The following is a 20,282-nucleotide window of genomic DNA, read 5'->3' on the forward strand; positions in this document are numbered from 1 at the left end:
GGTGTCCCGGCTTGCTTACTTCTGCAACCCCATGACTTCCTGCGGGGGGGCTCTCAGATGCCCAAGAACCTGGAGGCCCCTGAATCCAGACCTCCCCCCCACACACAGGCCCATTTCCTGCCTCTGCTCTGGGGGGAGGGGTGGCTCTCCTCTCTGCCCCTCAGGACAGAGGTCTGCACCCCTTAAGTGTTGCCCAGTCTTCTCCCAACATGCCCCCCTCCCAAGAGTGCAGGACCCAGGCTGGGCCTCCCTGCCTCCTTCTCCATCAGGGACTCAGTTGTCCTGTCCCGGGTCACTTTATCTCCCAGGCCCCCAGAAGTCCAGTGCCCCCCGCAGGGTAGGCCTTCCTTGGGGACCATGAGCAGCTCCCCACCCCCAGGACTCCACCCCCAGGACTCCAGAGTCCAGACATCTCTCCCCTCCTTTCTCCTGCAGGGCCCACCAGCTCTGAGCAGATCATGGAGACAGGGGCCATTTTACTTCGGCGGTGAGTTTGAGAGGTTTTGTTATTGGGGAGCAGATTTGAGGAGTGGCCCCTTTCTGACTCTGCATCCTCCACTCCTTTTGTTTTCAGTTTCATCTGCGATCAAATAGGAGCAGCCGCAAAGGAGGTAGCTCAGCTGGCCCTAGAGCAGGTGGCCCAGAACCCAGATGTCAAAGAACTGATGAAAGTTGTCAAGCGCATCGCACAACAGGTGGACAGTGACAAGGAGCTGCAGAGGTGCGGCCCCAGGACCCAGGAATCCAGTCACTGGTCACCTCCATACACCAGGAGGCCCAGCTTCAGCCCCAAGCCTCTCCTGTCCTGCGATCCACACCCACAAGCCTTGTCCGTCACACCCCAGGGTCCAGGGTCACATCACTCAACTCAGAAGGCTGAACTCCAGGCCGTCCCCTCTCCTGGGATCCTGAGACCCTCCTTGGGAGGTCATTTTCCTCTCTCCCCTAAATGTCCCCTGTCTGCACGTTGACCCCTTGATTTTCATTTCAGCCTGACCTGGGTCCCTTTACGTTGGGGATGAAGTGGCTAGCGGGGTCTCCACACTCTGCTAGACACTCTCCCCCCATCACAGCTCTCCTCTTTCCTGCAGGTTGTTAGAAACTCTCAGAGGCTTCAGTTCTGGCAAATTTTCTCAAGTGGCACGCCAAATATTTTTAGACGGCATCTCCTGGGGCAAAATTGTCACCCTTTTCTGCTTTGCCAGCAAACTGGTGCTCAAGGTGGGCAGCTGCAGGGTAGGGAGTTCAGGGAGGCACCCACAGAACCCTGAGGCCTAGGAGTCCTGACCGTACCCCTGGGGCAGCCCTGTGTCCACAGAGGGAATTGACAGAGACAGCTGTGGCTGCTGGTCTGCTCCTTCCTTCGCTTATTCGTTCAACACGCATGGGCCCACTATCACTGCAAAGCAGGCTGGGTCCTGCTCTCCTGCAGCCCACATGTTACACCTGGTCAGGAAAGACTTCTAAGGGGAGGTGACATTAAGCCAAAGCCGGGAGGACAATAAAGACGCAGCGATATAGAAGGGTCAGGTGGGCAGAGGCGTCTGGCAGAGGACACAGCAAGTGCCAATGTCCTGAGGCAGCACCAGGTCTGTGCTGAAGGCAGTAAGATGGTGAGGGCTGAGGGCAGAGTGTGGAACCCCTGAAGGACCTTAGCTTTACTCACAGGGACACAGGAGGATTGTCTCCTGTCTCTGGCTTTAAAAATGAGAATGAGGTGACTGATTTTTAAAAAAAATTTTTTTTAACATTTATTTATTTATTTATTTATTTATTTATTTATTTATACCACACTGGGTGCAGTCAGAAGCGCGGGAGGGTGAGAGGATTCACCAGAGCCAGAGCAGGGAATAGAACAGGCAGACTGACGAAATACACTGCTGAGGGGAGCAGCGGTTGTGGCAGGAGAGGTCTGTGCGCCATGTGGGACCCTCGCCGGCAGCCGGGGCTCGAACTGGCGCTGCAGAGGCTGCGGGCAGCTTCCCAGCCCAGCGCTCAACTGCTGCGCCACCAGGGAGGCCGAGGTGACTCATTTTTCATTTGAAGATTATTCTCACATATGCAGCCAAATGCTGGTTGTGCAGCCCACTGTTGTGGCTGTGAGACTGTTCACTCTGAAATCCTGGTAGCTTTTCTCTGGAGACACTCACAGTGGAAGAAGGATTATCACAGAACATAGTTTGGCAACTATAGTTGGGAAAGGGACTGTGGGGCGCAGGGGGAAAAGCTGGGACGCTGGTGGGGGGCACCCAGATGGACCCAGCGAACGATGAGGGGCCGGGACTCAGGTGGGAGCGGGGGTGGGAGGAAGTGGCTTTCTGGATGTGTTTGTAACATGGAGCTGATGGGGCCTGAATGTTGGAGGTGGGAGCAGCATTGGTGCTGGGGGCTCATGTGGATCTGGGGAGAAGCAGCCACATAACGGGTGGAAGGGGGCGTCCAGGGAGTTGGAGAGCAGGTCACGGCAACTGGGGGTGTTGAGTCTTAGCTGGCAGGTAAGTCAGACAAGGCCTATTGAGGCAGAATAACCAACATGCACAAAGGTCCTGAGGCAGAAAGGAGTTTCGTGTGAATGAAGATTGGAAAAAAGATGAGACACCAAAAAGTAAAAGAAAAATTGAGTGTGAACAAGGAGAACTTCTATATGGCCTGTGGCAGCCCATGCCTTTGGTTTGGATCCCAGGGGTACTTGGGAGGATGAGAGGGTTCCAAGCAGGGCAGTTGCCAGTGATGAGATCCAAGTTATGAGTGGGAAGAACCACAGGGGGTCGGGGGGAGGCAGAGGTTTGAGAAAGGGGCCTGGGGAGTCACCTGGCAGTAGGAGCTCAGTCCTTACTCCCACCTCATCGCCGTAGGTCCTGGACAGCAGGCAGGAGCTGATCACCAGCATCATGGGCTGGACGCTGGACTTCATTCGAAAGCGACTGCTGCCCTGGATCCAGGAACAGGGTGGCTGGGTGAGGCCCCCTCCCCCACTCGGCTGGGACCTGGGGATCTTCCTGAACCCACCACAGAGCTGCTCCCTTTCTCATTTCCTGATAATCACATGTGGTCTATAATGTGTTTCCTCACGTCTCCCTTCAACTGAGCAGATCTGGTCACTGTCCCTTCCTTCTGGTGACCTCCGACCTCCCAGTTACTCTTGACCTAACTAGTACTTTTTACCCTCCTTGGGGTCTCCAGGTGCTCCAGGATTACTCAAATCTGTGATAATCCTTAACCCGCACTGCCTAGTCCTGACTCCACAGTGCCCTTGTCTTCTCTCCCCACCTGCTCCCTGTGAGCGGGCCTTGGGGCTGCCCTGGCTGGGTGCTGACAGGAGATGTCTGTGTCCCCAGGACGGCCTCCTCTCACGACACAGTAATCAAATCATGTGGCTCGCAGTGGCAGTGGCCATCATCGCAGTGGCAGTGGCCTTCAACGCAGTGCGTGTGGACTTCACTCCAAAGCAAAGGCTGCCCTGGCCCTGGCCCTGGATCCTGGAATTTGCTGGCTGGGTGAGGCCCTTAACCACCCCCTCCCCCACTCCGCTGGGACCTGGGGGTCTTCCTGAACCCGCCACAGAGCTGCTCCCTTTCTCATTTTCTGATAATCACATGTGGTCTATAATGTGTTTCCTCACGTCTCCCTTCAACTGAGTGGATCTGGTCACTGACCCTTCCTGCTGGTGACCTCTGACCTCCCAGTTACCCTTGACCTAACTAGTACTTTTTACCCTCCTTGGGGTCTCCAGGTGCTCCAGGATTACTCAAATCTGTGATAATCCTTAACCCGCACTGCCTAGTCCTGACTCCACAGTGCCCTTGTCTTCTCTCCCCACCTGCTCCCTGTGAGCGGGCCTTGGGGCTGCCCTGGCTGGGTGCTGACAGGAGATGTCTGTGTCCCCAGGACGGCCTGCTCGCACAACACAGTAAAAAAATCAAGTGGCTCGCAGTGGCAGTGGCCATCATCGCAGTGGCAGTGGCCATCATAGCAGTGGCAGTGGACTTCATTGGAAAGCAACCTCTGCCCTGTATCCAGGTACATAGTGGCTGGGTGAGGCCCTTAACCACCCCCTCCCCCACTCCGCTGGGACCTGGGGATCTTCCTGAACCCACCACAGAGCTGCTCCCTTTCTCATTTTCTGATAATCACATGTGGTCTATAATGTGTTTCCTCCCGTCTCCCTTCAACTGAGTGGATCTGGTCACTGACCCTTCATCTGCTGGTGACCTCCGACCTCCCAGTTACTCTTGACCTAACTAGTACTTTTTACCCTCCTTGGGGTCTCCAGGTGCTCCAGGATTACTCAAATCTGTCATAATCCTTAACCCGCACTGCCTGGTCCTGACTCCACAGTGCCCTTGTCTTCTCTCCCCACCTGCTCCCTGTGAGCGGGCCTTGGGGCTGCCCTGGCTGGGTGCTGACAGGAGATGTCTGTGTCCCCAGGACGGCCTCCTCTCACGACACAGTAAACAAATCATGTGGCTCGCAGTGGCAGTGGCCATCATCGCAGTGGCAGTGGCCTTCAACGCAGTGCGTGTGGACTTCACTCCAAAGCAAAGGCTGCCCTGGCCCTGGCCCTGGATCCTGGAATTTGCTGGCTGGGTGAGGCCCTTAACCACCCCCTCCCCCACTCCGCTGGGACCTGGGGATCTTCCTGAACCCGCCACAGAGCTGCTCCCTTTCTCATTTTCTGATAATCACATGTGGTCTATAATGTGTTTCCTCACGTGTCCCTTCAACTGAGTGGATCTGGTCACTGACCCTTCCTGCTGGTGACCTCTGACCTCCCAGTTACCCTTGACCTAACTAGTACTTTTTATGCTCCTTGGAATCTCCAGGTCCTCTAGAATTACTCAAATCTGTGATAATCCTTAACCCTCACTCCCTAGTCCTGACTCCCCTGTCTTCTCTCCCCACCTGCTCCCTGTGAGCGGGCCTTGGGGCTGCCCTGGCTGGGTGCTGACAGGAGATGTCTGTGTCCCCAGGACGGCCTCCTCTCACAACACAGTAATCAAGTCAACTGGCTCACGGTGGTAGTGCCCTTCATCACAGTGGCAGTGTCCTTCACCGCAGTGTTAGTGGCCATCATCGCAGTGGCAGTGGACTTCATTTGAGAGCAACAGCTGCCCTGGATCCAGGATCGTGGTGGCTGGGTGAGGCCCTTAACCACCCCACTCCTGACTCTGCTGGGACCTGGGGGTCTTCCTGAACCCGCCCCAGTGCTGCTCCCCTCCACATTTTCTGGTCATCAAATGTGTTCTAAAAGCATTGCCTCACATGTCTGATCAACTCAATTCATCTGGTCTCGACCCCTCATCTCCTGGTGACCTGTGACCTCCCAGGAACCTCTGACCTGACTGATACTTTCTACCCTCCCTTGGGCCTCCAGTTCCTTTGGAACCCCTCACATCTGATACTCCTTGGCCCTCACTCTCTAGTCCCCATTGTCTTAGGCTCTGATCCCTGCTGCGCCTTGACTTCTCCCTGACACCTCCCCCACCCCTGTCCCCATGAGCCGGCCTGGGGGCTGCCCTAGTTGAGTGCTGATGAGAGATGTCTGTGTCCCCAGGATGGCCTCCTCTGGAAACTTGGATATTCACTCAAGTGGATGGCAGCAGGTGCATTGGCCATCGGGACCGGACTGCTTGCCTTACTCGGACTCCGGGGAACTTAGGCTGAGGCCCCAGCTGCCTTCATCTCTGTCTTCTCAGCATGAATATGGCATATTTCCATGAAGGCTGAGGCTAGAGGCCCATCCTTCCTTTTTTATTGCCACCCCTTCTGCCTGTTGCTTCCCTCTATTCCAAATCATTCAAGCTTCGCAGGGAGAACCCCCAACTCTCATTTTTCTTACTTTTGGAATTATTGGGTGATTGGGGTGATCTGGGGTAATAAAACTTCAGGCCACACTTCCTGTCTGTGTCATTCGGCTCACTCCCTGGTTGGTTCCATCTTTTCACAGGGGGCGCCAGGGGCTCCCTGAGGGTCAGTGATGAGCTGGGTCCAGGCAGCCCTCCAGGTGCCCACAGTCCTGACAGCACCTCTGTGGCACCCTAGGCTATGGGGCTGGAGGCAGCGTTGGCCAGCTCTGTGCCCTCCAAGTTGGGCTTCATAGGTGGCATCTTAATCCCTTTAGCCACCAGGGAAGCCCTGAAAAGGTTTATTTTTTATTGTTTTTTAAAAAAGATTTATTTATTTACACAAGAACCGGGACACAATCCAGACTCGCGGGAGGGTGAGAGGACTCACCAGACACAGAGCGGGGAGCAGAACAGGCAGACTGATGAAATACACTGCTGAGGGGAGCAGCAGGCGCCACAGGAGAGGTCTGCTGCGCCATGTGGGACCCTCGCCCTTCAGCCGGTATAGAACTGGTGCTGCAGAGGCTGCGGACAGCTTCACAGCACTGTGCTCAACCACCTGCACCACCAGAGGAGGCCCTGAAAAGGTTTTATTTTTAAGATTTATTCATTTATGCATACAAGAACTGGGGTGCAAGTCACAAGTGTAGGGTGTGAGAGGATTCACCAGAGACAGCGTGGGGAGCAGAACAGGCAGATCTGCTGAAATACACTGCTGAGCAGAGCAGTGGGGAGACAGGAGAGTTCTGCTGTGGGTCACCTTCCTGGCCGGGGATTGAAATGGTTCTGCAGTGGCAGTGTTATAGAGCAGCCCCGATATTAAACGGGTTCCTGGCTGTGGGTCCTCACCCGCGCGCTTTAAATCCCAGGGTCGTGGGTTCGAGCCCCACGTTGGGCGCCAAGCTGTTATAGAGCAGCCCCGATATTAAACGGGTTCCTGGCTGTGGGTCCTCACCCGCGCGCTTTAAAGAGACTTATGAATACTCTACTACAGACACACACAAAAGGGTTAATAAAAGGTTTATTTACAAGAGAAAAAAAAATAAGGAAAAGGTACAACTCAGGGAGAAAATAGGGAAATAAAGTCTTTAATGCGTCCTACCCGATCCGACGACCTGGAAACCCAAAGTCACTCTCAGAGCTGACCGGACGCTGCAAGCTGGCCGAGAGCCCAAAATGGAGAGAGAGTCCCCCAAAGCCCACGTGTCTGCCTTTTGTATCCACCTGGCTGCTTAACCCCACCCTCAGGTCCCAGCCACCTTCCCTTTGGTGGTGATGGGATTTGGAGTTCCCAGTGTCTTTGGCTTTGACCTGGGGTGGGGGTGGAGTCCACAAAGCCTATATGGAATTTGCTTTGGGACATCCTTTTCCCCCTAACAGCAGCAGATAGCTTCACAGTGCTGACACTTAGCCCCTTGTGCTACCAGGGAGGATCCTCATTTCCTCTTCTAAGGACACTATAATCTTACTTGATGAGGGTCCACCTTGTTTTAACTTAATTACCACTTTACAATCCCCATATTTGGGGTCCTCCCTGGTGACACAAGGGGTGAAGTCTCAGCACTATGAAGCTATTGGCAGCCACTGCAGCATAAGTTTGATCCCCTGCCAGGGAGCTACCCACATGGTGCAGCAGACCTCTCCCGTCTCCCCCGCTGCTCCACCCAGCAGTGTACTTTGGTCCGTCTGCATGTTCTGTTTCCTACTCTGTATAAAAATAAATAAATCTTTAAAAAAAATTAAAAGCAGATATTTTAACCATACTGGCTGAATGACAGGTTTCTGTAGCTTCCTCCAGACTATTTTCTCATGACTTGTTTCTTATCTTTTCGTGCTTACAAGGAGACACATGAACCCCACCCAGGAAAGTGCGTGTCTTCTGTGCACAGGGCCATGGATTTACTCTGTGCGCACCCAGATGATCAGCACAAGCTCCAGCACAGTGGGGACACCCCGGCAGCCCTTCTTGGGGTCCCACAGTTCCCCGCGCTGCCCATCTAGACCCGGGGATTGTGCGGCTTTTTGAACTTCACACCCTGTTTTGTTCACACAGACCCGGGATCCCGGCGTCTGACACGCGCGGCCTCAGGGAAGGCCCTTGCTGGGCCGCGGGGGTCCCTGATGGGTGCTCGGGGCTCCTGCCCTGGAGATGGCGCCCCCACCTGTGACTTCTGGAAATGCTGCTGCAGGCATGAAAGTTCTCTAGGGCATCCCACAGGCCACAGGCAGGGGGTTTGCTTGTCAAGGGTGAAGCTGATTGGCCCATCAAGCCAGGGGAGCAGCGGCCAGAAAAGGGAGAGCTCAGAGTCCCGGAGGGGATCTGCTGCCCGGGTCGGCCCCGCCAGGGTCACAGGAGAGAGCAGCGGTCATGTATGGGTCGGGGAGCAGCACAGAGGCGGAGGTGAGGCTGGAGGCAGACGGGCGGGAGGAGGGGAGCCCTGGTACGTCCCCCCTAGAGCCCCTGGAGCTAGATCTCCAAGTGCTCCAGGCAGAACCTCCAGATCCAGTGCCACCAGCCTCCAGCCCCTCTTTCCCCAGGGGTCCCGGCTCGCTTACTTTGGCACCTGATCTCTTCCTGCGGGGGCTCTCAGACCCCACAAGCACCTGGAGCCCCCTGAATCCAGACCCCCAGACAGGCCCACTTCCTGCCTCTGCTCTGGGGGGAGGGGTGGCTCTCCTCTCTGCCCCTCAGGCCAGAGGTCTGCACCCTTAAGTGTTGCCCAGTCTTCTCCCACATGCCCCCCTCCCAAGAGTGTGGGACACAGGCTGGGCCTCCCTGACTCTTCTCCATCAGGGACTCAGTTGCCCTGTCCCGGGTCACTTTATCTCCCAGGGCCCCAGAAGTCCAGTGCCCCCCGCAGGGTAGGCCTTCCTCGGGGACCATGAGTGGCTCCCCACCCCCATGACCCCACCCCCCGGACTCCAGAGTCCAGACACCTCTCCCCTCCTTCCTCCTGCTGGGCCCACCAGCTCTGAGCACATCATGGTGACAGCGGAGAGGAGCAGGTCTGAGGGGAGACCCTGAGGGCCAAGAAGGGGCAGAGGTAGGTTACAGGCAGAAGGGGAGTCAGAGAAGTAGACAGACTCACCCAAGGGTCTGTATCCCTTCTCGCTGGGTCTTTCTGTTTCCTTCTCTCTGTCTGTCCGTGTCTCATCCTTTCTCTTTGCCCCTTTTTTTCCATGTCTTCGTCCCCTCTCTCAGGGTCTCTCCCCTCTTTCTCCGTCCTCTTCCTCAGGCTGTGTCGCCCTCTCTGGGGGCAGAGCTTGAGGATTTAAAAGCTGCAGCAGGGGCCTGTGATGGGCAAAGGTGTCACGGAAGGCCTAGCCCAGCCCGGGGCCACCACCAAGGACATCCCCTCATGGGTTCCAGCAAAGCATCACCCAACCCCAGCCCAGCAGCGTGGGTGCTGCCTGTGACGTCTGGTCCCTGTGCTTTCCGAGCAGCTGGAAGTCAAACATGAAGTGCCGGGGTGTGAAGCAGGGAGCTTATCTCAACTGGCAAAGGCCAGGGTGGAGGGTGGGAGGCCGCCCTCAAGTCCACCGCCAGAAGGAGGCGTCATAGACTTGCAATGACAGCTTTGAGAAGATGCCTTTTCAGCTTCCCCTGCCTTCGAAGTCCAAAACCCTTCCACTTTCTCCTTAGTGCTGAGTGGCCTACACACACCTGCTTTGTCTAACTGCCTTCGGAATAGTCAGCATTTATATGGGTTCCCCACGCAAATGCAGTTAGGTTTTTCCCTCTTCTGTCAGCCTGTTTAATGTCAGTTGGATTACTTGCCACCCTAGAAGTGAGAGAAGGGGGCATTGTTCTGTGCCCCAAGGCATTGCTGGCAGGATGTGCCCTATAACAGCTGGCATGGATGAGGTCCTGAGTTATCTCATATTTGACGAAAAGATGGTAAAAGGTAAGGACTCTTAAAATACCAGTCCCTAGATATTTTCAAGATCCTCCTGGGTCTGTCTCCATGGTGCCCAGCAGAAGTGACAAGGGCTGAGATTTTTTCTGTGTTCTAAATTTTGATTGGTGGGGGGACATTTGTTGTGGAACAGGCTTTGGGGTAAGGTAATTTTGGTTTTGGGTATTCTTGGCTTTTAAGGGCATTGTTTTTTATTTTGTTTGTTTTTGTTTGAGGGGCCTTTTAAAAAAATATTAATTTTATTTATGCATCCAAGAACTGGAGTGTAGGCTAGAGGTGTGATGGGGTGAGAGGATTCACTAGAGACAGAATGGGGAACAGAACAGGCCAACTGACTGAAACACACTGCTAAGGGGAGAAGCTGGCGAGACAGGAGAGGTCTGCTGCCATGTGGGTAGCTCCCTGGCCAGAACTGCACTCATGCTGCAGTGGCTGCTGATAATGTCAAGTGCTGAGACTCAACCCTCTGCGCTACCAGGAAGGCCCTGAGGGGTATCTTCTTTAATTGTGGTTTGAGTTCTCTTGGTTGATCCTTTTGCTCCCAGAGGAGGTCTTTGCTTTCTTTGCTCTGTCTTCTATGTCGTTTATCCTAAAGAGGAAAACACATGTGTCACGTGCATATAAAGGAAAGCTGTTGCTAAAGAAATTCTGGAAGACGAAAAGCCACAGATGTGTGGACACAGGTGGAGAGTTAAAAGCCACAGGACACTTGCTACCCGAATGTACCTGGGAGAGGATAAATGGTCACAAAACAGGTAAGATGGACAGGAGATCACCTGTCAACATGAAGAAAATTCAGTGAAACCAGGGAGGCCATAAAACAAAACGGGCTTTATGCCTGAGTGCTTGGGTCTGGGCCTCCATGAGACCTGCCATCTGGAAGGAGCATTTTCCAGGATGCTCCATTGGCAGACAGTCCAAAATCATCTGGGATCCACACTCCTCTTGGGGGCCTGGGTACCATCTCAGGGAAGTTTTTTGACCTCTGCTTCTTGTGTACATGCTCGCCACCTACTGGCACTGCCTTGAAATGCAGGACTTAGATCATTCTGGGGCATTTAGCTGAGGAAGGTGCAGAACTATTGGTGTTCACCAATTCTAAGCCAGGAAGTTGCCAACCAGGTTTTTTCCTTTAAAATGGCTTGTTGGGGACCTCCCTGGTGGCATAAGGGGTTAAGCACAGCACTATGAAGCTATCTTCAGCCTCTGCAGCACGAATTCGATCCCCGCTCGGGCAGGTAGCTACCTACATGTCACAGCAGACCTGTTCTGTCTCGCCTGCTGCTCCCCTCAGCTGTGTATTTCAGTCAGTTTGCTTGTTCTGTTCCCCACTCTGTCTCTGGTGAATCCTCTCACCAAACACACACCCAACCCGCCTCCCCACACCTCTGGCCTATACCCTAGTTCTTGTATGCTTAAATAAATAAATTTTTTTTAAAAAAAAAGAACAAAAATAAAAAGGCTGCCTAGCTTGAGTCACTGTGGGACTAAGTATACGAGTGGACCTCCTACTAGCAAACAGCTGAGCAATGTGTAGATTTAGCTGGAAATTTTTCATTATTTGAAACTTTTCTTTTAATTTATTTATTTATGCATCTAAGAACTGGGGTATAGGCCAGAAGTGTGTGTGGGTGTGGGAGAGAGGATTCACCAGAGATGGAGTGGGGAGCAGAACAGTCGGACCAACAAAAGTACACCGGGAGGAGCCTCCCCTTGTGGTGCAGCGGTTGAGCACTGGGCTACAAAGCTGCCGACAGCCTCTGCAGCGCCAGTTTGATCCCCAGCCACCGTGGAGGGTCCCACATGGCGCGACAGACCTCTCCTGCTGTGCCCGCTGCTCCCCTCAGTAGTGTATTTTGTCACTCTGCCTGTTCTGTTCCCTGCTCTGGCTCTGGTGAATTCTCTCACCCGCCTGCATTTCTGATTGTACCCAGTGCTTGTATAAATAAATAAATCTTTTTAAAAAATTATAAAAAAAAATTACATGGGGAGGCAGGAGAGGGCTGCTGCTTCATGTGGGTCAGCAACCTGGTCAGGGATAGAACTAGTGCTGCTGTGGCTGCCAGTAACTTCATAGTGCTGAGACTTAACCCCTTATGCCACCAGGGAGGCTCTTGAAAAAGACTTTTTAAGGGAGCTCACATCCTAAGCAACTGTGATATTGGTACCTATGGGAAGAGCTTTCTGTCAATGAGATGAACAGAAAGCAGACTGAAGAGAAAACTTTATAATTTTTTTAAGATTTTGTTTATTCACAAACTGGGATACAGGTCAGCGGCGCGGGAGGGTGAGAGAATTCACCAGACACAGCTGGAAGCAGAACAGGCAGACGGACTGAAGACACTGCTGAGGGGAGCAGGGAGCGAGGCAGAAGAGGTCTGCCAGGCCATGTGGGCATCTCCCTGGCCGACCGGGAATCGAACTCACGCTCCAGAGGCTGCGGACAGCTTTATAGGGCACCGCTCAACCTACTGCGCCACCGGAGAGGCCTGAAGAGAAAAGTTTAAAGTGACATCAAAGGTGAATTCTGCTTCTCCTCTCACTTATCTGCCCAAACCCTTCATCACCCTCTCTGCACTGTTTTTCTAACATGAGTTCATTGTTGTGATGGCTTCTTAAAAGGAAATAAAGCAATTTTTCACCCAGTAAAGTGCGGGTCTTATGTGTACAGCTCAATGAATTTTAAAATACAAGGACGCCCAGATAACCACGACAGACCAAGTACATTTGGGGCATTCCGGGGGCCTCTCTTAGGGTTCGTCCCGTCAGCACCCTGCCAATCTATCACTACAGATTAGTTTTGCTGCAGTTTGGACTTGGGGGGCTTTAGTGAACTGTAACGTGCTGCTTCAGTGAACGCTACTGGAGGCCCTGGATATGTTTCTCTGCTGTGCCCTCGACGTCCCTCTGCCTCGGGGAGGCCTCGAGCCGCACCTCGAACTTGTGAAAACTCAGCTGGAATGAATGAAACTCCGGGCGCGACTTGCGGGCGCCGGAGGAACAGCGCCACCAGGGGGCTCCTGGAGGCAAGTGTGGTCGGCGGTCACGTGACGCGCGGCCGCGCCGCAGGTGCGCAGGTGCAGTCCCGGGCGCGCGCTGCCCTGCGGGGCAGGCCCCGGGCCGCCATTTTGCGGGGCGGTCACGTGAGAGGACGCACGTTCAGCCGGGAGCTCACGTGATCAGGGGCGTGCTGCGGCCGCCCAGCCGGACCCGGCGAGAGGCGGCGGCGGGAGCGGCGGTGATGGACGGGTCCGGGGAGCAGCCCAGAGGCGGGGGTGAGGCTGGAGGCAGACGGGCGGGAGGAGGGAGAGCCCCCGGGCCGGCCGGCCCCACGATCCCTCCTGCCAGCCCCCGGCCGCGAGATCTCCAAGCACTCCCGGGCAGAACCTCCCGGATCGGGCGCCGCCAGCCTCCAGCCCCTTCTTCCCCGGGGGTCCCCGGCTCTCTGACTTCCGCACCCCGATCTTTTCCTGCGGGGTGCTCTCGGACCCCCCGAGAACCTGGAGACCCCTGAATCCAGACCCCCGGACAGGCCCGGGCTTGTCGCCGACACCACTTCCTGCCTCTGGCCCTGGTGGGAGGGGCGGCTCTCCTCTCTGCCCCTCAGGCCAGAGGTCTGGACGCCTTAAGTGTTGCCCAGTCCCCTCCTCTGAAGAGTGTAGGACACAGGCTGGGCCTCCCTGCCTCTTTCTCCATCAGGGACTCAGTTGACCTGTCCCCGGCCACTTTATCTCCCAGGCCCCCAGAAGGCCAGTGCCCCCGAGCGTTGTCCTTCCTCGGGGACCATGAGTCCGCTCCCCACCCCAGTGACCCTCCAGGACCCCCCTCCTTTCTCCTGCAGGGCCCACCAGCTCTGACCAGATCATGAAGACAGGGGCCCTTTTGCTTCAGGGGTGAGTTTGCGAGGTTTCATTATTGGGGAGCGGATCTGAGGTGCTGCCCCTTTCTGACTCTGCATTTCCCACTCCATATCCACTCTAGTTTCATCCAGGATCGAGCAGGGCGAATGGCGGGAGATACCCCAGAGCTGGGTCTAGAGCAGGCACCCCAGGATGCCTCCACCAAGAAGCTGAGCGACTGTCTCAAGCGCATTGGAGACGAACTAGACAGTAATATGGAGCTGCAGAGGTGTGACTCCTGGGACTCCAGAATCCAGTCGCTGGGCTCTTTCTCCCTCAGAACCCAGGAGGCCCCATTCCCAGCCCCTCCTCCTCTAGGAGCCTGCAGTTCAGACCCACTATCCTTGTTCCTTCTCTTCCCCGGTCTCCAGGTCTGGGCTTTTCCCTCCCGTGGTATCTTGAAACCTTCCTTAAGGAGTTAATTTCCTCTCTCCCCTAAATGTCCATCTTTTCCCCTGCCTCCACGTTGACCCCTTGCTTTTCATTTCAGCCTGGCCTGGGCCTCATTTACCTTGTCTTGGGGATGAGGTGGCTAGCAGGGTTTCCACACTCTGCAGGATCCGCCCTTCCCACCTCCAGCTTGCTTTTCCACAGGATGATCGCAGCAGTGGATACAGACTCCCCCCGAGAGGTCTTCTTCCGAGTGGCAGCTGAGATGTTTTCTGACGGCAACTTCAACTGGGGCCGGGTTGTCGCCCTTTTCTACTTTGCCAGCAAATTGGTGCTCAAGGTGGGCCGCTGCAGGGTGGTGAGCCCAGGGAGGCGCCCACAGAACCCTGAGACCTGGGAATCCTGACCTTAACCCTTGTAGCAGCCCTATATCCACAGAGGGAATTGACAGAGACAGCTGTGGGATCCTTCCTTTGTTTATTCATTCAACATACATGTACTGGGCCCACTATATGCCCATACTCAGCACCGACAAAGCAGAGAAGTAAGACCGGGAGACGTGTTATACAAGAGGTCAGGAAAGACTTCTAAGGGGAGGGTGACATTAAGCCAAAGTTGGGAGGACAATAAAGACGCAGTGACATAGAAGGGTCGTGTGGGCAAAGGCGTCTGGTAGAGGAATGTCTGCCAATGTCCTGAGGTAGCACCAAGTCTGTGCTGGGGCTGTGAGATGGGGAAAGGGTGAGGTGGAGGGCAGACTGCAGTGGGTCCTGTGGAACCACTGTGAGGACCTTAGCTTTACACAGAGGGACACGGGAGTGATTGGCTGGTTTCAATCAGGGCAGTGAGGGGGCCTGATTTATAAATTTAAAATATTACACTAGCAAGTGCCAGGTTTCTCCTACTGTCTAAAAGTAGTCGGGGGCCTCCCCTGGTGGCGCAGCGGTTGAGCACGGGACTGCGAGGCTGCCCGCAGCCTCTGCAGTGCCGGTTCGTTCCCCGGCCGCCGGCGAGCATTCCACAAAAAAATAAATAAATAAAAAATAAATAAAAGTAGTCGGTTCATATTTGGTAGTTTATATTTTGTGTCTGGAAATGTTCAAATTTGTTTTCTAGATAAATTAATGGTGGTAGTGTTTCCAGACCAAAATTTAGCCTATCGAATCATACTGAATGGGAACATTCTTTTGGATAGCAAGGGACGCCTCCATAGCAAAATGTTTGTAGGATCCACATTTTGACTGCACAGCTACCTTTACTCTGAAATTCTTTTTTTTTTTTTAAGATTTATTTATGCATACAAGAACTGGGGTGCAGACCAGAGGTGAGGGGGTGAAAGGAGTCACCAGAGACAGAGTGGGGAGCAGAACAGGCCATCTACTGAAATACACTGCTGACGGGAGCAGCGGGCAAGTCAGGAGAGGTCTGCTGTGCCATGTGGGTCAGCTCTCTGGCCGTGGATGGAACTCGTGCTGCAGAGGCTGCGGATAGCTTCATAGGCAGTGACATAGGCAGTGTCTTAACCCTTGTGCCACGAGGGAGGCCCCTTTACTCTGAAATTCTTTGAACTTTGTGAAGATACTCAAACTATTGAGAAGGGAAGCCCAACATATTGGCCACTGTGGGATTATGGAGCACAGGGGCAAAAGCAGGGAAACTGGCGAGGGACATCCAGAATGATCCTGGCAAAAGATTAAGGGCCTGGACTCAGGTGGGAACAGCGGCAGGAGAAGTAGATTCCTTGATTTGTTTGCATGATTGAGCTGATGCAGCTTGAATGTTGGAGTCAGTGGAGTATTCCATGTAGAACTGGGGGGAAGCAGTCAGATAAAAGCTGGAAAGGGGAATTTCAGGGAGTTGTAGAGCATGTCCTGGGTTTGTTGGTGTTGGGTCTTACCTGGTCTGAAGCTTAGAAATGCTCTCTCTGGTCTCAAGGTTAGACCCAAGCTTTGAGGGAAAGTGAATATGCTGTTGGTTGAGACCCCTTTAAGCTGAAGAATCAGCATGCACAAAGGTCCTGAGGCAGCAACGAATTTGATGGGGATGAAGATATGCAAGAAGGTCAATGAGGCATTAAAAGAAAGTGGAAAATTAAAATAGGATTAAGTCAGGGCCTCCCGGGTGGCTCAAGAGGTTAAGCATCGCACTACAAAGCAATCCGCGGCCTCTGCAGCACGAGTTCGATCCCCAGCTCAATCCCCAGCTCGCCAGGGAGCAACCCACGTGGCGCAGCAGACCCCTCCTGTCTCGCCCACTGCTCCCCTCAGCAGTGTATTTCAGTCAGTCTGCCTGTTCTGCTCCCCACTCTGTCTCTGGTGAATCCTCTCACACACACCCCCACCCCGCTACTCTGGCCTGTATCCCAGCTCTTGTAGGCATAAATAAATCTTTAAAAAAAAAAAAAATGATTAAGTCAGAGCCTTAACACATGGTCCTGTGAGCCAAGCTATTACTCATTTTTAGCCAGGGGGTGAGGGGTACTGGGGAGTTATGGCCCGTGCCTGAGCAGGGCAATTGATAGTGCCGAGATCTAGTTTATAATTTATGAAGCTGAATGGAAGGACTGCAGAGGGTAGGATGGGAGACACAGGGTTGAGGGGTCTCAGCTCTAAGTCCCACCTCACTCGCTGCAGGCCCTGTGCACCAAGGTGCCCGAGCTGATCAGGACCATCATGGGCTGGACACTGGACTTCCTTCGAGAGCGACTGCTGGGCTGGATCCAGGAACAGGGTGGTTGGGTGAGGCCCTTAACTACCCCCTCCCCCACTCCCTGGGAACTGAGGGTCTTCCTGAGCCCACCACAGCGCACATGTCCCTGACTGTCAATGTATACTAATCGGTGATTTATCTGGTCCCTACTGATTCTGCTGTGACCCCTGACCTCCCTGTGACCTCTCTTCTCCCAGTGACCATTGGCCTGACTAGTGCCTTCTGACCCTCCCTGGGGCCTCCTGCTCCGGAAGCCAATCTGTGATAATGCTTGTTTGTGACTCCTAAGTACCCATCATCTTAGGCCTTAGCCACCCCTCCGTGCCCTTTGACCTCACCCTAATCCTCCCTACCGGAATGGCTGACTGATGTCCCTGTCCCCAGGATGGCCTCCTCTCCTACTTTGGGACACCCACGTGGCAGACAGTGACCATCTTCGTCGCTGGGGTACTCACCGCCTCGCTCACCATCTGGAAGAAGATGGGCTGAGGCCACCAGCTGCCTTGGACTGTGTCTTACCTGAATAAATTATGGCATTTTTCTGGAAGGGATGGGATGGGGGGATATGGGGATTTTTCTTACTTTTGTAATTATTGGGGGCAGGGGTGGCCTGGGAGGGGGGTAATAAACCTCTTTTGGGCCACACTTCTAATATGTGTCATTGGGCTCACTCCCTGGCTGTCCAGGAGACCAGGCCTTGGCTGGTCCCATAGGTTTTCTGGGGCGCCCAGTGCTCCCTGAGGGTCAGTGATGAGCTGGGTCCAGCCTGCCCTCCAGGTGCCCACAGTCCCAACAGCACTTCCATGGTACCCTAGGCTGTGGGGCTGGAGGCAGCACAGGGCCAGCTCTGCGCCCTCCAAGGAGCCTGGTCCTGGAGGAAGCTGGAAGGGGAGCGCGAGGAAGAACGGAGAGGACACTCCGGAGAAGAGAAGCCCTGGGTCCTTGTTAAATGACGGCCTGGAAGCTTCCAACATTTGGGGCCACTGGAAGTTGCATGTTAACGGAGGTGGAAAAAAAAAGGGGGGTGCACCAGCGGTGGGCTCAGGAGCCCTTTGGGGAAGCTGGGAAGCCTGATGATCTGGGACCAAAGTCCCAGGAAGACACCAGGCTGGGCCCACATGGGGCTGTGTGGCCACTGTGAGGGACAAAGCTGTGGGCTGATGGGTGTGGGGGGAGGGCTGGAGGAAGAGGAGCTCTGGGGTCTGGCCCAGTGAGTGGGTATGAGGGTGCTGCTGGAGAGGAGCAGGCCTGAGGGGAGACCCTGAGGGCTAAAAGGGGGCAGAGGAAAGTTACAGGCAGAAGGGGAGTGTTCTAGAAGGGGAGTGTTCTAGAGCGTTGTACTTTCTCTGGGGTCTGTCCTCTTTCCCTGTGTGTCTCCCCTTTTCTCAGGTTCTAAGCCTGGGGTGGGGGTGGGGTTGGAGTCCATGAAGCCTGTATGGAATTAGCTTTAGGACATCCTTTCCCCCCTAGCACTTCTACCCCCACCCCACCCATCTGTCTCTCTGAGTCTTCATCCCCCTCAGTTCCTGTCTGTGAGTCTCCTGTGTTCCCCCTGTACCCCGTGGATCTCTGTCTGTCCTCAGCTCCCCTGACTTACCCCTTCCTCTCCCTCCACCTGTGGGCATTTTCTGAGCCACCTCATCACAGGTGGGGCCGGCCTGAGGCTAAAGGTCTCTCTTTGGCTGAGGTAAGAAATTTGGTGAATGAGTAACTCAGATCCCATTGTGACTGCATCCTGGGGCAGCTGCCCCTCCCCCAGAGAGTGTCCCCAGAGACCAAATCAGGGCTGAGATGTCAAAGAGATAAGATAGCATGAGGGGAGACTGAACTTCATCTTCCAGAGAGAGGGGACAATATGGCCAGAAGCAGGTACCCAAGGAAAGCATCAAGGGAACTAAAAAGACAGTAAGATGAGACAAAGAACACTCCAGGCGGCCCCTTGGGGGAGGGGACCAGACTTGGGTCTGAGCCAAGTCAGATTCCTAGGGTCCCAGCCAGACTGCAGACAAGTCCAAGCCCTGAGGAGAGATGAGGTCAGTGAGTGGCCCCACTCCGCCCTCTGCCTGAGCCCCTTCCGCCGCTGAGTTCAGCATGACTCAGCAGGACCAGGCTCTTGGCCACTGGCCCAGACGCCCCTTGAGGATCCCACAAGGATCTGTCCCCTGCACCCCCTTGCTCAGGGGCACGCTGCCTGCACTGAAGGAGTGTCTCCTCTGCAAAGCAGGTCATGATCTCCCCCCACACCCCAAAAGCTTCTGCTCCTCTCCCCCTGCCCACCCAGGCAGTCTCCATTTGGGGACTTAAATAGGATCTAGATCCAGTCTTTGTGCCTCTTTCCCCCCAAACACAGCAGTGGGGACCTCCCTGAGGGCAGAGTCCTGGTTTGAGTCCCCTGTATCACCCAGGCACCGGTCTGGAGCAGGCACATTTTAAAACTATACATTGGCCAAAGACAGACATCCTGCCCACAGGACCCCAGACCCTCATTTAACAAAGACCCAGGGCTTCTCTTGGTGACTCTGAAGGATCATGTATCAAGCAAGACAGGGACAACTTCAGAGCAACTGCCCAAGAAGATGCCCAGAATCTGTGGCTGCTTTCAAAACACAGTCCCCAGGATTTGCAGCTTCAGAAAGACCCCAAAGTTCTAGTGTCATTTCACTCCCCTTCAGTTCAGCTTACAGAAAAATACTTCTCTGAAATAGCGCCAAGGTATCCCAAAGGGCCCAGCCAATATTTCCAGGAGTATCCAAGCCCCCTCTCAAAAAGTCTCTTCTAGGCTTCCAGAAACTTCCCCTACCCCCCCAACTCCCAAAGGCTCTAGAAAAGCCCTTTTAATCTTGCAGATCACCTCAAGGGCCTAAAGACCTCATCCTGGAGAATTCCAGAAATATGGACTTCCATCGCGAACTTTAAGGCTACAAACCCCCCCAAACTCCCCACCTTTGAGTGAACACCCCTAGCCTCCAAGATCCCCCTCCAGCCTATCTCTCAGAGAGGTCTCTGCAATTCTAAACTATCTCATTGCCTTCCAAATTTCTCAACAATCTGGGCCCCCAATATCTCCCTGAGCGAACCCCAACCATCCGCAGGTCTCCCCATCTCTACGAAATCCTCAGATTTCCAGAAAAGTCCATGCTTAGAAATAATCCTAGAAATCCAGGATTGATTTCTTCCTTACACACCCCCTGGGCCCCAGGGTCATTTTCCACTGTCTCTGCCACTGTCCCCATTCACCTCCCACCCACCACGGAGACACACAACACACAAGCGCCCCCAGAAAGGTCTAGACTTCCCCAATCAGCCCCGGGACCCTCACACCCGTGACACTCCCCCTCCCCCCCCAACCACCCATTTCACAACAGCCTCCCGCAGCAGGCGCGTGACTGCTCCACCCCGGGGGCGGGGCCTGGAACTCACAGCTGCTCCTGATTGGCCAGACGCGCGCTCCGGCCCCGCTCCCCGCCCCCGCAGATTGGTCGATTGCGCTCCCTGAAAGCCCCGCCTCCCTAGAGCCCGGG

The 20,282-nt window shown here is 54.6% G+C and overlaps 1 protein-coding gene across 6 annotated transcripts; it reads left to right on the forward strand.

Annotated features, from left to right (window-relative positions):
• Positions 1-425: 425 nt before the first annotated feature.
• Positions 426-17,250, forward strand: LOC311186770 (apoptosis regulator BAX; the record flags this gene model as incomplete). 6 transcript variants are annotated; one of them, XM_084257938.1, is made up of 6 exons in its annotated part: positions 12,975-13,038; positions 13,605-13,656; positions 13,745-13,891; positions 14,257-14,392; positions 16,686-16,790; positions 17,146-17,250. In XM_084257938.1, the coding sequence occupies 6 exons, from the start codon at positions 13,005-13,007 to the stop codon at positions 17,248-17,250; spliced, it is 579 nt and encodes a 192-aa protein (XP_084114064.1). The 6 variants fall into 6 exon arrangements, with proteins under 6 accessions (XP_084114065.1, XP_084114064.1, XP_084114061.1 ...); XM_084257935.1 differs by having other exon boundaries at positions 13,005-13,050; XM_084257934.1 differs by having other exon boundaries at positions 13,005-13,038; positions 16,686-16,835.
• Between the last annotated feature and the right edge of the window lie 3,032 nt (positions 17,251-20,282).

The sequence above is a fragment of the Talpa europaea genome (genome assembly GCF_964194135.1).
Source record: "Talpa europaea genome assembly, chromosome: 16".
Lineage (NCBI taxonomy): Eukaryota > Metazoa > Chordata > Mammalia > Eulipotyphla > Talpidae > Talpa > Talpa europaea.